Source organism: Centruroides sculpturatus, unplaced genomic scaffold (assembly GCF_000671375.1).
Source record: "Centruroides sculpturatus isolate CEXI.00-Female unplaced genomic scaffold, Cexi_2.0 scaffold246, whole genome shotgun sequence".
Lineage (NCBI taxonomy): Eukaryota > Metazoa > Arthropoda > Arachnida > Scorpiones > Buthidae > Centruroides > Centruroides sculpturatus.
The window spans coordinates 565,865-584,779 of NW_019384771.1; the positions used below are offsets into that span (position 1 = coordinate 565,865).

Below are 18,915 nucleotides of genomic sequence, written 5' to 3' on the forward strand. Positions count from 1 at the left end.
ACACACACACACACACACACACACACACACACACACACACACAGAGAGAGAGAGAGAGAGAAAGAGAGAGAGAGAGACTTGAATACAAAATAGACTTGAAACATGTATATACATGTTTCAAGTCTATTTTGTGACTCTCATTCATCTTTCATTTTGTCAGACAAATACTGGGATCATTTGTTATTGCAATGTCTCTAACATCTTTTGAAGTGTGATTAAAAACTTCTGCTACCTCTCCCTCTATTTGTGAATCTATATCAAGAGTTTGAATTCCATCATCTTTTTTCTCATTTTCAGATATAATTCTGGATTCTTGTGCCCATTTTTATCTAGCAACTTCTGTAAATCATCTTAATTTTTTAAGTTGCAAAGTGTAAAAACAGTTAGATTAGTGAAAGATAGTCTTATTTTTGATTCAAAACCAAATAGTGCTTTCTATGAAGAACAGCCAATATGTATGGCGATGAAATTATTCTTTCTTTTTGAATTCCTTTTATCAAAATTATTTTGCTGGAATTGATATATATTTATTATAATCAAAATACTAGAGGAGAAATTCTGAAACAAATGTCTATTACAGGATGTTCTAGTGCTTTAAGAAATGGCTAGCCACTTCTTGAAATTAAATTTTAGCACATAGCTACAATTAATTTTTCATTGCTTGAACAATTTTCTTTAAATATAAATATCTGATGTAGCAGTTAAGCTTCTTAAATATGTATTAATTCAAGTATTTGATAAGCTAATTATATTTCACTTTAATTACATTAATTAATATAACTAAACAATTAATATATATCTTAAAAGATAAGAGGATATCATATTACTATAAATTAGTTCTAAAAAATTTTGACTAAAAAAATCAAAAAAATATATGAAATATTTTTAATTTAAATATATTGTATAAATATTCATAAATAGTTTTTATAAGTATGTAAAAATGAGTAAGATTTAATTCAAAATTATATCCATTAGATGAGACAATAATAATATATTTAAAAATAAAAATATAGAAAACAACAAAATTTCAAAAAATACAGTTGCCATAATTTGCATTTAACTAAAATTTATGATTTCAATATTTATCTTTTATTCAATTCATTATTAACAAATTAAGTGCCATGTGTTGCAAATATGCAATATACCCAACAATTCACCCAGGCCATGTGTTGCATTTTTGCAACACGAAATCTGTACTGTGTTACTTCAGAGCGATATGCTAGCCATATAGACGTAATGGAAATAGTTACAGCATGGCCTATGGAAATGGAAATTGCACTTGGTCCAGTAAACTTTTTTATGATAACATGCTAATAAAAATATGCAACAAGGCTCCTGGAAAACAGTACACAGCATTGTGTCAGAACAATTAACAGGTTTTGCTTTAACTGTTAAAAACTCTACTGAACTGATAGATCTATTGCGGAAGGCACAGTTAACAGATAGGATGCATGTCACAGTGTTTGACTTTGTGTCATTAAACCCCGCGATAAAGCTGCAACTGTGCTTCTGCACTCTTAAAGATCTCTTACTGAGCAGATGTGGCATGCCTATGCAACATAAACAGGTCTTAGAGCTCTCGCACCTCGTGTTATAACTCAGTATTCCAATTCAACAACAGAACTTATTTACAAAAAATGAAGAAAACCCATGGGCAGTCCCTGTCATGCAACTTGTGTGAAGTGGTACTGCGTCAGTTGGAGGGAAAGGTCATACCCAAATTCATATCCAAGATGGTTATATAGGAGATACATTGATGATGTGTTTGTCTTCTGAAAACTGAGCCTAATGTTAACAATTTTTTAACTGCATGAAAGATAACCCATATAGGCTGACCCTTAAACTTGATCAGTTATCTACCACTAGTATAACTTCTTAGACATTAGCATTCATCTCAACAGGGGCTGGGTAGAAATGGGTGTATATTACAAACCCTGCTTCTTGCCATTGTTCATACTGGCAAACTCAACCAAACCTTAAGCATATAAAATTGCAGCCTCCTATGCGTTGACCAGATGAGTGTTTACACCATTCCAAGTGGGAGGACACAGTAAGGGAGCTAAAACATCTTGAGGACATTGCAATAAGGCACAAATACAGAAGGGACCTAATTTTTGGTTTAACATGCACCTTCTCCAATCAACAGGCCAGGCACAGCACCCCTACTGCCCAAAGGATTACCAATGGAACTTGGAATTGCGACCCTAACTTTAGATGCACCATAATAAAATACAACCAACACTTACATACCTTACATAAGAAATAGCGGGCAGAACAGGTATCAAGCTGGTTTACAAAAGACCCCAATCAATATAGAGGTTATTAAGAAATGCGAAGGACAAACCTGATGATCTTAGAGCCCTTGGTATGTACAGTGTTCCAGTGAGGGACAACAGATTCCAGAGGGATTTGGTACATTGGTTCCACCACGTGTTCTGTTCAAAAAAGGGTGCAAGAACACAAGTACGATATTGACAACAAAAGACACACCACTGCCATATCCACTTACACCAAAGACCAGGAAGTGCACACAGACCTACCTAACACCAGGCTAATAAAATGGTCCTTTCATACCAACCACATTAGGGCCCTGGAGGCCCTAGAAATATACAAGGCCAGCCTGATGGGCAAAAAAAGTGCGTCAATTTTAAAGATGGTAATACGATATCATATACCTGGCAGTACTTTTACAAGGGGCCATCGCAATGCTAACAATTAAACAATTCATATTATTTACAGTTATGCAGGATTCTCAATTAATAAGTACATTTGGGTGGCCTTATATGTATACAGTCGACCCCCTATAACACTATAACACTATAATCTATAGTTCAGATTTCTATATCACGGCGAAAAAAGTGCGACAGTATTCGTACAAACATGCTAAAAAAAACTCCTATAATTCGGTAAAATGTCATCGCTGACTCGTGTCACGACAGAATTGGTCGAATCTAGACCAATAGTGGATGTTGTACAAACCGTTGAGTTTAAACGAGCAGTAGACCTACTAAAAACCATTATTATTTAACGTCCATAAAAATTATATTTATATTAATGATGTCTCCAAAGTTCAGTGAATTTTTCGCAAAAAAACTAATTTATCAGGAAGCACACGAGCGCCATTCAATGACAAGCTCCACAACAAAAACAAGCTTAAGCAATGGCATAGTCAAACAGTGCACACTCGGTAAGTAATCCTACAATTTTTTGTTTATAGCATAGTTTATATGGATTATTCCCAAAAAATCATATGTATTTTGGAAATGTTGAGTCGAATTAGTCTAGAATCGGTTAATTTTATGGAAGAAACCTTTCAAACAGCCATAGTCCGTAAACTGCATACATGCCAGGCTGTGATTGGCTGGACTTGTAGAAAATGGATTCATAAAAACCAGAACATATCTACCGTGTTATAGGGAGGATGACTGTATATTGAATTTGCGTAAATGCCACCATTAGGTTTAATTTTGATTTATATGTTCCAAATTTTAAAAATTTAATGTATTTACAAAACATTTGATTCTAAGCATTATGTTTAAGAATCTGAAGCAGACCTTGAGTAAGGTCGAAATTGTTAGTTCGATATTGCATTAAACACTATGTTACCAGAATTAAAGGTTAAGTAATGGTGTTCATTGGTACTGGTAATTAAACTAGAACACATTGTTATTTTACAATTAAAAATAAAATAAAATATAACAAAATATAAATTTAAATTTTTGGCATAAGGTATGATGCTACTCATTTCAAAGTTTAAATAGTGAGATCCATATGTATGGGATTACTAAAGTAGGTTTGTTACAGGGTTCTAATATAGATATGTATAATGCTTCCCAAATGAAAATAGATTTGCATTCAACACATTGTTTGATTAATGGCTGCATTCAGCAGACTCAACAGTTCCAGAGCTGTTGAGTATTTTTCTGCTGAACGCCCTCTGCAGTAGCACTCTTTTGGAATATGTTTGGTGTTTTGATGCCACATTTGGTAGCGTCTTTCATTTATGCTACCTATTACTACATGAAACTGACCAATAGGCTTTTTGTTCCAATGCACACATCACTCATTGTTCAGCAGATCCAAGTTGCTACGTAACAGCTACCAATTTGCTCAGTTATAACTGTTGAGTCTGCTGAATGCAGCCAATGATGTTTCGGCCCATAAAAGAATAAGATCATGATCCAATACATTTTTGGATAATTCTGTGATATGTCTGCTGTTCTGGATATCTCTTTAATGTTCTATCAGACGACATGAATGTTTTCTGTTTGTAGCACCTATGTAATCAACACCTAAATATGATTTCCAGCACATAATAAACACAAATTTACTGCTTAAACATTTTCGGCCATCATTTAGAGGCCCTCATCAGGATTGAATATATAAAAAAGTTTTATCATTCAAAAATTTCTATCTTTCGAACATTGCCATGTTCCAATCTTTTAAACATTTAAAAAGGTGTTTGATGCGATTTTTAAATAAAGCTACAAATGGCATTATTATTATTATTACATTTTGTGGCAATCTAAATAATACTTCCACAATTGTGGTACTGCAATAGACCCTCTAACTGATGGCCGAAAATGTTCAAGCAGTAAATTTGTGTTTATTATATGCTAGAAATTGCATTTAGATGTTGATTATTTAGTTATACAGTTCCAGTTTATAAGTGTGCTGTTTTTTGAGCACCTTTATAATATTGCCTTGAGTCTGTGCTTGTTTGTTGTAAAGGAATCATATAAATGCCTGGCTTATCTAATGCTGAAAAAATATTCCTGTCATTACAAAGTAATCTATATAATGGTGACTGAGGCTATTATCATTAAAGTGCTGACGTTGTTAAAGGATTTTAATGCCGAAAGACAGTTTTATTTATTTAATAAACAATTATTGATGTAACGAGTATATTTTTATTTTAACATATTTTTTACATATGGCAGATGAGAACCTGAAGATAAAGGCAGACTCTGCCATGAGACTATTATGTTCTCGAGGTGTAAATGATAAAATATGAAGACACATTTAATCCATTTTAGTGTTTCTTCTATTTTTTATGAATTTTTAAGTATATTTATCCTTCTGCCTTTTTATTGATCAAATCAAAATATTCACTCTTAATAAAGAAGACAACTCCTTGTGAAACCACAGAAAGAAATATGTTAGACAATGTTAAAGAGTCCAGTTCTTTAATGTGATTTTAAATATTTTTCAGGTCAATTGGTCCCATCTTCAGAATCTGAACAGAATGGAACATTAGAATCAATAATGCATTCTATCAGTTCTTTTCTCAATCTGAAATTCCAACTTTTCATTATATAGTTCTACAATTTAAATCAGTGATTCCCACTTTTTCAATCCATTGCCCCCTTTGTTCCATAAAGTTATACCCAACTCCCCAACCATACCCCAATGCTCCTTAACCCATTTTCCCTTGTGTGAGAAAAGGCTTGGAAATATTCTTAGAAAAACTTTTCTATGAACCTCATACTTTGTGTCCTTACCATACATTGTTCTCAACAACTGGAAACCATTAAACATGATGTTTCTTTAATAAATATATAAAAAATATGACATTTTCACAAAGGTGAAAACCTTGCTTCTGTCAGTCTTTCCACCGTTTCATTTCTACACCATCAGCGATCCTTAAGACAATTCACAAAAATTTTTTCCTCAAAGACGACCTTCCTTTTAAGGCTACTGCCTCCGCAAATGATGTTTCTTCCTACTCGTTTAACAGAGGAAAAGGAAAGGCTGTCAGTGACCCAAACCTTTGCTTATGGTCACCGTTCAGTACCCTGCCTCCAGTGCCCCCTGCTTGCTTCTTTCCGCCCTCCTAGATTTACTCACTGCCCACAGAGAGGTGGTAGTGCCCACTTTGGGAACCACTGATTTAAATGTTTGGAACACATTCTAAAAGAATTTTGAATATTTAAGTATGGCACAGATGATCAAGTGCATCATGACCTGAGCAATAATTTTTTGAACAAAGCAGTAGTAGTGCTGTCAGGAGAGTCTCAACATATGATATATATTGTGAGAAGCTGGAAATTTAGGGGAGGGTCATTTTAATCAAAATAACAAGTTAAAGAAAAGATTAGAAAATTAAGAGAAATTAATATTTTTCAACTTGAACGAAGTTTCTAAAAAACGGAAAAACATCCGATTTTGAAAGGAAGTTGATTTCCTTTTCCAGGCCAACTCATGATGAGTCGAATTTTTGCACACGTTACCAGAGAGCAAATAAAAGGGACGTTTTCCCGCCACATGAGGCAGTCCGCCGAAACGAGGAAATGCCACGCAAGTAGCTCGCCATATGATAGAGGCAGTCTGTCAAAAAGCGGTTTGCCTTATTGAAGAAGAGAACTAGCCATACGACAAATGCAGTCCGTCGAAATTAGGTATTGCCACGCAAGAAGCTCGCCATATGATAGAGGCAGTCCATCAAAGAAAGGTTGTCATTACAAAAACTTTTAACATATAAGCGTTAAATTAGACACCTATGTCACTAAATTGACGAGCGCTTTCGACGATATACACTTTCGTCTTCTTCAGGTCATTAGAACCTTTTTTGAATACAAAATTTTTAAAAAACATTCCAATCTTAAATAGCAAATTTGGAATGATAGCAACGGTAGAATATAAACAGATATTTAAATAAAAATATGCGCGGTAGAATATAAACAGATATTTAAATAAAAATATGCGCGGTAGAATATAAACAGATATTTAAATAAAAAACATGCGCGTTTATGTTGCGCATGCGTTATACGCCTATATATTGTGGATTTAGTTGCGATACTTTATATAACTGTACAAACTGATCCACAAAGGGGGCAAATCCAGTGTGGGGGTGTTGCAAGGCTTTAATACGTTGGTGATGAGGGCTTCCCAGATATATACAAGATTTTTGTGGTTGCAATGTTTTAATATTACCACATCATTCCACAGAGGGGTATGTTTGTGTTGTAGTACCATTCTGGCGAGTTCTGTGTCATTCCTGCCTTCTCTGATGGAACATTGATGCTCTGAATCAATGTTCCATCTTTAACGCTTATATGTTAAAAGTTTTTGTAATAAACGATTAGCGTGCTGTCCATTATCAAATTATAAAGGTTGTCATACGATCTCGTCTTATGAAAGAGTACTACATTCGAAATATACAAGAGAAGATTTAAAAGAACTCTCCTAGAAAATATTAGAAGAGAAATAATCAAGAAAAGAAGACCCTCAAATAGATATAGAAAAAGATACGAAAGACCTAAAGAAAAAGGTAATATGACCAGAGATAGATTGATGTGAACTCTCTCTCACACGTTAGGTTTAGAAATAATCTTAGGTTAAGAATTAGAATTAAGATTAAAGTTTAGATTCATTCTTATGTATAATTTTATATTTTTGATCCATTAAATATTTTGATTGGTTATATAACTATGACTTCTTTAATATTAAGGTTAGATATTCACAAGTTTAGGGATAATGCATGTTAATCCGCGTATAAAAAAGTGATTAACTGGTGTCGGGAATCCTGACGTAAGGAAAAGGTGATTACGCGATCATCAAATTCCGCTTTTAAAGTAACACATTTGCTAAAGCCATCCACCCTCGATTTTCCTTGAATTAGAAAAAGCCATTCTCTTAGACAAACAGAGGGCTATTCTAGAAAATAGTTGCCGAGTAAATGATACTAGAGTCTTACCACTCGGTATCCACGGCTTAGCCCCTCACAATATCATAAAAATATATCAAAATTATAAATTAATTTAAAATAAAATAATTAAAATTATATTAATCTCTTCATTCAGATGAACTTCAAAATATTTTATTTTATAGACCTGATGTTATTTTGCCAAGTTAATTAACCACACCATAAGTCTACATTTAATATTTCTTTTTTTATATTTATAATCAAGTTCAAGGCTGTTTCTATTCAAGGTTCTTCAGCTGTTCTTATGGGTAGGTTTTTGGCTGTTGGTATTATGATCTCTGCTTCCTCCCAAAAAGGTACAGATTTTCTGTTGTGGATCAACTCCTCTGCTAGGGCTGTTGACATCTTTGCTTTCTAAAGATTTGTTTTGTATTCTGACAGTCTAACCATTAATGTGAAATAAGTGCTGCTTACAAAGAATACATATATAAAAATCTCTAAGCCTGATAGTTATATTAAAGCCAAACGATTGTCATATTAAATCAGGCTACATTACCACTATTATTAATGACTGCTTATGACTGTCTACAGTATATAGGAAAGAGAAAGAGTCAAAATTACAGAAATTATGATTATATAATATTTGAATACATTGTATAAATAAATTCAGCATGTTTGTTATGATTTACTTAATAAATACTTTTCAAGAATGCATTTTTTCTTTTATAATTACACTCTGAAGTCACTCTAAGAATGCTGCAGGACAAATAAACAGTTAAAGCAATAAATTTTAAAATTTGTAAAAACTAACAAAGTATACTTCTAGGTGTTATAAACTATATTTTAGATATTTTGTACTAGTAAATTATCATAATAAAAGTATTAGAGAAAGCAACGCAATCAACCTAGCTAGTCTAGTAATATTTAATAATAAAGTGTGTCACAACCTCTGCAAGGTTGTTTAAGTGGTGTAGGTCCAAAAAAGTTGGGTACTACTAAAATAGATTATAACAATTTAAACATATTCGATATATATTATGTTCTACTTCATAATGAACATGAAACTATTTTCCTTTACATATTCCAACTACTGAACTTAAGTTGCATTCTTATTCTTGGAAAGATTAGTTATAATTCGTAAAATCAGTTCAAATATAATAATATGAAATAAATACAAATGAAGTTAAATGTTCTTTTAATATCATTCATTCTATAAATTTAAACAAAATTTAGATGAAGCAGAGTATTCAATGAAAATGAAATTATGACAATAGTTTAATTATTATTTTTTCTCCCATATTTATTAAAATAATAATAAAAATAAATGTCAGTCATAATATAAATTAATAAAAATATATGAAAACTCAAAAATGAAATATGTTGTTTACTCAATTCAAAAGCAGTACAATAATCTTTCATAAATGTAACAGTTAACAGCAATGTGAATTCAATAATAGATGCATTCGTGTTTGTTTAGTTATGGCAACACAACACTTGGATGATCTGCTTAGGGGGGATGCCTTCCAGGAGGTCTTTTTAAGGAAAAGTGACCTCTATTTAGGCATTACAGACGTGGAGAAAACTTGAGAAACTCCATGTGGTCAGGCCGTCTGAGCCCACAACTGAACTCCCAGTGTTCAGGGAACGAAGACCATTTGGCCACTGGTGGGCTGATGCATTCGTGCATTGCATGCATTATCCAATTAGCATGCCGGAATATAGTAGCATAAATCTGTCACAATAAATGTGTTGAACGTATCACAAAACATTTTCAATATAATGAATAACATCAAATTTCATTCAATTTTTTTAAATGTTATTTGTGTTAAGGAAAAAATTAATTGTATCAACCATATTGGGTCAAACAATTATTATACTAAAAGACAACAGCTTGTATTTGCTACATATATTTCAAGGAATTATTTTGCGGATTACTCCATTTGAGTCCAAAAAAAGACCTTGAAGAAAGTCTAAACATCACACAAGTTTACCTGACAATAGTTATCAGTAATATCACAAACGAAAGCCATCGTATGTTTTGTTCTAGTATATTTGTTGGGCGACTAAACGGTATAAACTTTATTTGACAGTAACATTTGTCACCAAAGGAACAAAGCCAGTGTTATAAACTGTAAATATCAGCTGCGTTCAGCAGAGTCGCCAGTCGTAACCAAGCAAAGACGTTTCAATCGGTAGCCATTACATAGTTATATCTGTCAAATGGCGAGCAACATATGCATTGGAACAAAAAGCAGCCATCGTCGGTCAGTTTCGGGTAGCGTAAACGGAAGACGCTACCAAACACGATGTCAAAATACCAAACATGTTCCAAAACGGTGCTACTGTAGAGTGTTTTTGTCAGAAAAATACTCAATGGCTCCGGAACTGTCAAGTCTGCTGAATGCAGCCATCAAATTATTATTTTAACTACATACAGAACATTATTATTATTTTAAATTATTATTATTCAGGTTTAGTATAGACATACCATTCAACCTTAGTAAACTCATATAAATTAAGCTTATATATTTGAAATTTTAATTATATATTTCTTTTCTTTTATACAATATGAAAAACTGAGTAATTGAAAATGGTATAAGACAATAAAAATATATAAAATGGACTTATAAATTTACAATTGTTATGAAAAGAGAAAGGCAACTTACCTTATCTGAGTTTAAATCAGGATCTTCTTGACACAAACGACACAAAAAAGACTTTGGATCTCTACCTAATGTCGTCCTAGTAGTTAGAAAATACGTTCCTCCTACATTTAACTTAACCCATTGATTGTTTTTGAAAGATTTGTCATCTCCACTGTTTTGTTTATCATGTTTGTCCGCCATTTTGAATTCGATTCGAGGAAGAAGAACTCTCGAGGCGGTGTACTCACGAGATTAAATTTTTATTACAATACTCGTATCGAGGACAAAATGGCTGCCAGGAGAATCGGTAGAAGTGCCATCGATTGGGCCGCTTTCGTAGAGAGAGTGCCGGAAAACCAAAAATCCTTTTTTCAGGCTTTTAAAATACGTTCCGATGAATATATTCGTAGGTAAGGAAAGTAAATGTAATATATATATAACTCTTTCTGCTTCTGAAATTGAAAAAAAAAATAAATCGAGTCTTGCAGGTTTGCGCTTAGTCGGATCTTCGTTGGGTTAATTATTGGAAATATTCATTAAAAAATGAATAAATAAATAAGTTTCCTCGTTTAACGGAAGTTTACTGCTACCTATGTTATCTTTCATCCGGTTGCGCCTTTTTTTTTTCTTTTTGGAATATTTTAATTAATAAATTGTTTATAACATTACACGCTGGCTTAGACAATACGTAGGTAAATTAACAATACGGTGACTACACGTCCTTTACTGTTCTGTCCTTTAGATTTTCTGTAGAATATTGGCACCCTCACGCGGCACCAATATTCAATTTGCCTAATTTATTTTGTGCGATTTATAAATTTTACCAAACCGTTGATTATTTAAATAGCTGGGATGGCTCTTTCTTGGAAATGAAAGTGTTTGTACGGATCCTATTATGAGAGCCCTCCGTGGGCGGGGAAGATCGACGAAAATGTTTTGTTCGTTTCGAGTCTCCGGAATTTGGTGATATAAATGATGGCAAACTATTTGTTGAAGTTTCGTGTGTTAAAAGTTACGTCTTCGGTGGAAAGATATAGAATGTCGACGAAACAATAAGTCCTGCCGGCAGGGGTGGATCTACATAGAGACTAATAAGGCTTAAGCCCTGAGCCCACAAAAATTGAATTATCATCATAAATTTTTAATATGTTTTCATTAATAATGAGCACTTGTCATATAGTAAAAAATAGTTAATAGGTTAGGTTGATAAAAATGTGGCTCCATTGGACTTCAATAAACTCTAGGCCCCAAAAAATTCTAGATCTGCTCCTGCCTGCTGGTGTAGATGAGTTGAAATTTTAAATATTTCATGGATAAACCTTGTATCTTTTTAAAAAATCATTTTAAAATTGACTGACTTAAACCAAATAACCTTAGCATTTATGTTCTATTAATAGAACATAAATGCTCTGATTATTTGGTTTAAGTAACTTGAATTTTGCTAATGCTTCCACTGAATGAGTATTTTCATTAGTAAGCAGTATGTGGACTGGTGAAAAACTCAATTTAAAATCAAAACATTGGAAGCAAGTATTTATACCAATACAACTTTGACATAAATTATATAGTTTTATGAATTTTTAAAACACAAATTTAATTTATTAAAAAAGAAGTTCATTGTTGTGAAGAGTATCAAAATTAAAATTTTTTTAAAAAATATGATTGTTTAAAATGCTATGTATATGCTTATATTTTATAATAAATGTTTTAAAGCTTTTTAGTTTTAGTGAAACAAATAAATGCAACATGCTTTTTTTATTATGAAAATTTTTTATTTGTCCTTTATTTTCTCCAACAAATATGGTCACTGTAATTATCAGTATGTTTTAAATCTGATAATTTGATTTGAAGTGTGTGTGTATTTGTGTGCAAACACGGTTATTCAAATTTTTTTATTCAAGCAAGTATGCGTATCATATTATATGTGCCCTTAGTTTTAGAATATTGAAATTTTCAATGTTGTTTCAAGCCATTCATCTTATTTTCTTTAATGACAACTAATAGTGTAATTTTTCTTTTTCATTATCCTAGCTTTCCTATAAATTATGTGTCACTGTCATTGGTGATAGTGCTCTAAATGAACCTGAAATAATGTTGCTATGTTTAGTTTTTATAGATTAAATTAAAAGTTACTATATAAAAAGAATTAAATGTTTAGAGGTCTCTTAGACAAATGCAAGTAAATGAAAATATCAGATTTTATGAAAGAAAATTAGAGAAAAATCAAGATATTGCTGATACAGTAGAGCATCGTTTATCCGAATCAATTGGGGACTGGAGTTGTTCGGATAACTTATTTTCGGATAACTGATTGTGTACGAAAAAATATATTAACCTATCCCATCCTGAAATTTTTCTCCGTTGCGTGTCGCTTTGCTTTGAATTTTCATCGATGTTAAGCGTAACGTAAACATTTTAAAATAATAATCAAGGCTATTGTATTGTTAAAAATTATTTCTTTATTTTGTACAAACAAAATAAATATATTGAAAAATATAAAAACAATAAAAAATTATACTTTAGAAGTTAATTTAGTATCAAAAATGTAAAATATTTGAGTAGCCCAAGACAGCCAAAGATTGCAGTGCCACAGCACTAGCGAAAATTTAAATTTGCCAACTGGAATTCTTTCGGATAACCAACATTTCGGATAAACGACGCTCTACTGTACTTTAGATTAAGGTTACCCGGAAATTTAATCTCGTTTTTGAATTTGTATACATTAAAATCAAATATCAATTAAAAATTATAGTTCAAAAATATATCAAAACATTAAATTTAAGAAAATTTAATATTTTAAATATTGAAATTTTTATATATTGGGTTGTTCGAAAAATAATTTTGCTTTTTTTTTTACCACTAGATGGATTAGTCGTATTTTTCCTGCCATTTCCATTTTAAATTGTATTATCATTATATAAACCACAACTGTACCCAGCAGAAAATAATTAAATATGTAATCAACACCTTATCACTCGCTGAGAGATTTTTTATTAAAACAAATGTTTTCGATCCATTCAATGGATCATCATCAGGTTAAATATGCACAAAATAAATAACATATTACCAATACTAAATATGAATACTGCCTACCTAACTAAATAGAGTTTTCTATATATCATACTAAAGTTCATGCGTTTTTTGTAAGCTTTTAACTGCAAACTTCCAAGCAGAAGGAAGACCCTCTGCGTCCCTTGTGTTAATGCATTTTTCTTTAAGCTTGCTTCTATAAATTTCTATCTTTTCAGCTGTTCTTGCCAAAGTCAGAGAGTGTATCTGTTTCAAGATTTCTGCTTTATCCCATCATACCAATGAATCTTCTGCCTGCGCCATCTGGGCCAATACTGTCGCATTAGAACCTTTTCTAATACCATATCTGTGTTCTTTGATCCTTATACCTAGGTTTCTAGTAGTAACCCCTACATATTCTTTTTTTATTCCTAATAGCTGGTTCTCCTAAGGAATCTTATACAAACCTGCCTTATCTTCTTTTCTAACAACCCCTTTATTGTTTCTAAGTATTTTGTACAAATTCGGAGCTCTTTTTAAGACCATCTTTGTATCTTTTATATTTGTGATTTCTTTCATAATGCCTCCTAAGTGCTTGTTGTATGTAAATTTCGTGTATTTAGATAGACCTTGTACAGATTTTGTATCATTACTAGCTTCTAATAATTCCCTTTACAGCATTCCTCTTGTAACCCAATGTTCCTGCCAGCTGCATAATTCTTTCTATCTCTGCATCCTGGTCTATAATGTTTTCACAGTATATAAAGGCCCTTCTAACCAATGCTCGAAACGCTGCTAATTTATACCTATAAGGGTCATTATAGCTTGCAGGGATATATAGTGGGCTATGCGTTGGTTTAATGAATATGTTGGTGGATATACGTCCTTTGCTAAATATGATATTAATGTCTAAGAAATTGTACCATCTTAGAGCTTTTTTGCTCTAGCTTCAACCTAAGGCCTTTCTCGTTATCGTTAATTCTATCTACAAATTTAGCAATTACTCGATTGTTTTTCCATATAATGAATATATCATCTACATATCTCTTGTAGTATACAATATCTCTTTCAAAGCTATGCAGAACTTTTCCTTCTAGTTTTCTAACAACAAGCTCGCATAGAAGCCCTGAAATTGGGCTTCCCATTGGGACCCCCTATTTTGCTTATACGTTTGGCCTTCGAAAGCGAAGAAGGATTCGCAACATACTAGGTTAACCATCTCTGCAACCTCATTACTGTGATGTGCTAACATTGGATTTACTCTATTCAAAAACTCCAAAAGTGCTTCTACACAAGAGTCAATCTTAATAGAAGGGTACAAATTTTCGTAATCTAAAACAGTTTCCACTTTTTCATCCATTAAGGTAATGCCTTGTAGTTCTTTGACCACCATTACAGGATCCTTTGCCACCAATTCATTATTTTCCATCCTGGAGGAGATATACTCTTGCAATCTTTATTCCAGGAAAAATGTGGGTTCTTATCGTTTTCCACAATAGGTCTTATTTCCTTGCCTTCTTTATGAGTTTTAGCGAAGGCAAATAACCTAGGGGTCCCTGGTCTAGGGTTCTGGCATCTTCGTAAAAAAGGTAAGATCTTTGCTAGTTTTGTTCCCTCCAGTTTTTTAATCCTTCTATCAATTGCTTCAACTATATTACTATTGATCTTAATACATTCTGTTTTTCTCATGTATTCTTCTAATGCTTTACTGTATTATACGTTTGTATAATACATTATAACTATTTGTTTGCTTTTATCTGCTCTTGCTGTGATTAAGTTATTCTCTTTCAGCCATCTCTTAGTATAACTGATATCCTTATTATGACTTCCTTTTTTCCACTTTTCCTGATTTTTTAACACCGCTTTCCAACGTATATAGTCCTTCTCAACCGGATCTAACCGTATAATTCCTCTTTCAATCTCCTGGAATGATGTTTCCCATAACCCAGCATACTCAGGGACAAAGTTCAGGCCTTTGTTCAGAAGCTCCTTTACTCTATTTGGTACTTCAATCTGGTCTCATATTACGTAAGTTGTAATGTTCTTCCTATTATTATTTGGAACTTGCTTATAAATGATGTATTCATTTATAAGCAAGTTCCAAATAAGTATAAGTGCTTATTCATTTTTTTGGTGTATCGTTTTTTCAAATTCTTATACGTTATATCCATAAGCCAAGTAACTCCAGATAAGTTTATGGATATGAACTTAGGAGCAACGATCAAAACTTTTATGAATGTGAAATCATGCTACTACCAGAAATGATGACAACAGGTATTTGACCAGAATGGTTAATATATAATTCAATAAAATATTTATTTACTATAAAAATATTGTGTTTTTTTTCCACGTAAAAAAACAAACTTACTTTCTGAACAACCCAATAAATAAATTTTCTATAAATATATAAAAAATTGCATTTTGCTTTAATCAATTTTATGAGATTATAAAGAAATGTTTTTGATCTTTTAGAGTTAATTCTTATCCGGAAAATCCTCCAGCTATAGATTGGGAATTTTATCGTAAAAGAATAGCAATGCCAGGGATTGTTAATGAGTTTGAAAAAGCGGTAAGCCTGCATTTCCCATATCTTTCATAAAGGATTTATTAAATATTTTAAGATGATGGAAAAGTTATTGAGAAGAATATAATAAAATTTGTATTTAATTATTGATTTAATAATCCTGATATTTATATATCAGAATTATTTTTCTTTTATAACAAACATTATAAAATGTTTGTTATTAAGGAAAAATTTTAATAATTTATGACTTACATTTAATTAAACCAAAAAATCATCATCTAAAGTCTAAATAGTAGAATTTCTACACTGGAGTACTGTACGATGCACATATCTCTAAGCCTTTTACCGGTGTGTGTCTCAGAACAAACTATACAATAAAGTTACAAACATTTTCAAACTGTTACAGTTCTTCAGGCAACTTGAACTTCCTAATCGATAGAACAGCATGAATAGCGCGCAGGTCTGTAATGACATCATGGGTTCGCATGGGACAGTGTTTCGGATGATATTTCATAACAACTTTGAATTGGGGTGTATTCAATTAAGAAGTTCAAGTTGCCTGAAGAACTGTAACGGTTCAAAAATGTTTGTAACTTTATTGTATAGTTTGTTCTGAGACATACACTGATAAAAGGCTTAGCGGTACATGCATTGTAAGGTCTAAATGTTAATTCACTATAACATGAAAATATGATTTAAAGTATATTTTTAATGTTCTGTTTTATTGTACAATTTAAGTCATATTTTTATATTCAAAGGTTATAGTTTAGTTCTGATATTAAAATATTTGAAACAAAATATCAAATAATATAAAATGAATTGACTTCTTGAATTAAGTTTGATATACATTGTATATACATTTGTGTCCAAAAAATAAGCATAACCATTAATTTGGCCTATATCCTAGAAACTATTGATTAGAACAATGTGAAACTTAATATTCAAGCAGAACATTGTATTCTTTATGTCGAAACATTTGAAAAGTAAAAATTTAATCTAAGTCAAACAAGCACAAGTAGTAAACATTGTTGTAAATCTTTTTGCACAGAAAATGATTAATTTGGTATTTGCATGCTAGTTATAATGCATGCATGCTGCACAGCAATTGCTTATGCTAGTTGTAATATTGTTTATTAGTTCTGTTGGGAGTAAAATCCATTCTTAAACAAGATTTAAATCATTTTGAAGCTTCTAGATTGTTCTTGGTGGAGCCTGGTAGGATATAATATCTCCCTAGAACATCCCACATGTATCTATGGGATTTAGGTCTGGAGATTTTACTGATCATTCCATGCAATGAATATCTTCACTGTCAAGAAAGCTATTGATGAGACATATTTATGCATAGACATTATCATCCTTTATACATAGACATTATCATCCATGAAAGTGAAATCTGTGGCCACAGCTAGTGTTGCCACCTTTTCAAAATTGCTGACCCGGATGGCAGGTCAGGTTTGTTTGAACAGAAGTTCCTGGTGCATGCGCAATGCCATTTTACAATGCAAAGAATAACATGCATGCCAGTTCTAACTCAGTTACAGTTAGGGACTAGAGACTTGTGTAGGAGTAACATAAGTAACCCTAAATTAATAAAGAACAGGTACAAATGACTTAGCTCTATTGGATATTGGAGACATGTACAATCGTACATGCAAAAAAAAGAAAAAGGTCAACAGGTTGTGTGCCACACGTTGGTGTAAACAGACTAACATGGCAGAATTACAGATGAGTTTCAATGAGTGTGAATTCTTTCGCTGTTAAAATAATGTAAATTTGTAAAAATATTTGCAAGAACTTTGTTTTATCATAATTTCACAATTTCTATGAAATTCCCGGACAAAATTAATAGTTCACCTGGACAGTGAGTCAATTCCCAGACTGTCCAGGTGAAAACCAGATGGGTGGTAACATTAACCACAGCCTCCAGGAAAAGTCTCACATATATCTATACTTTTTCAGTAATGGCACTCTCCTGCAAAAATGATATTGCACAATTAAGCATAATGCCATACTGATGAGGGGAAGGCATGATGTTGGAGCCACTGATTTTGATCAACTTGATTGTAGTGCATCCCCAACAACTGAGATGCACCAAATAGTAAAGCTCAATACTCAAAATTAAAGGAGAAAATTGAGGTTGAAAATTGCAAATCACTTAAAACCTTTAAAATATCTACCATTTGTATGTGTAGCCAGTGGCTTGGTAGTGATGTGCTGGTTTCATAATCAGTGATATCAATGTATTTTTTTTTTTTTTATATACAAAATTATAATTTTTAATTCTTGGTACTTTTAAGTTTATTGTACTGTCAGAGAGAAAAACTGATTTAGAAAACTACAAATGCACAATAAACAAGATAATAAAACAATAAAATCCATCTGTTTCAAGTAACAAGTCAATGTCAAAAGCAATTAACAAATGCTTCCTAACAATATTTATTTAAAAACAAATCATTTTCTATATTCTCATGAACAGTACATAATTACACTGGCAACAAAATCATTGTTTAACTAAAACTTGTCTATAATTGCATCTTCCTTTGCTAAAGAATTAAAAAATGGCTTTGATATCTTGAGCTAACATTGATAGCACAGAAATCACTGCATGACAATATTACAAATTTTACATATTGTGAAAGCAATTTCCAAAATCAAGAACTAATTGCAGTTGAGGGTTCTTCAACAATTACAGAAGTTGTGAAGGTGGTAGAAAAAAAACATTAAGTGCTTTGATAGTTTCCAATATATGAATATATATATCATATATAATATGATATATAGCAAGAATTCTACTAAAAAATATTTCAGATGGGTCCAATTATGATTATCAGAATTTATCAGTTCATTATTAAACATATTAAAACAGTGGAGAGCCTTAATAATGATATATATATATTTAATTTTGTTGTGGTTCTAACTTTTGTTTAATATTATAATAGATTGATTAAATTTAAGAATAGAAGATAACTTACATAATAATTATTTATTGTCGGAAGATATTATATATTTACTAATATTTGTAACCCAATGCACCCCTTGTAACTGGAATTTTTTCCAAATTACGTTAATAAACTTGAATTGAATTGAAT

At 31.9% G+C, this 18,915-nt stretch overlaps 2 protein-coding genes across 3 annotated transcripts in view; one reads left to right on the top strand and one right to left on the bottom strand.

Moving 5' to 3' along the window:
* LOC111628986 (BTB/POZ domain-containing protein KCTD5-like) overlaps positions 1 to 10,527 on the bottom strand; it is a 33,969-nt gene extending 23,442 nt beyond the window's left edge. For both annotated transcript variants that reach the window (XM_023372846.1, XM_023372845.1), the window contains exon 1: positions 10,312 to 10,527. In XM_023372846.1, the coding sequence (XP_023228614.1) occupies positions 10,312 to 10,491 (180 nt within the window). In that variant the 5' untranslated portion in view covers positions 10,492 to 10,527. The remainder of the gene's footprint in view (positions 1 to 10,311) is intronic.
* A 14-nt stretch (positions 10,528 to 10,541) lies between these two features.
* The window catches only part of LOC111628987 (ATP synthase subunit d, mitochondrial-like), a 35,707-nt gene continuing 27,333 nt past the window's right edge, over positions 10,542 to 18,915 (top strand). Inside the window, exons 1-2 of the mRNA XM_023372847.1 lie at positions 10,542 to 10,700; positions 15,772 to 15,868. Coding sequence (XP_023228615.1) covers positions 10,579 to 10,700; positions 15,772 to 15,868 — 219 coding nt within the window. The 5' untranslated portion in view covers positions 10,542 to 10,578. The remainder of the gene's footprint in view (positions 10,701 to 15,771; positions 15,869 to 18,915) is intronic.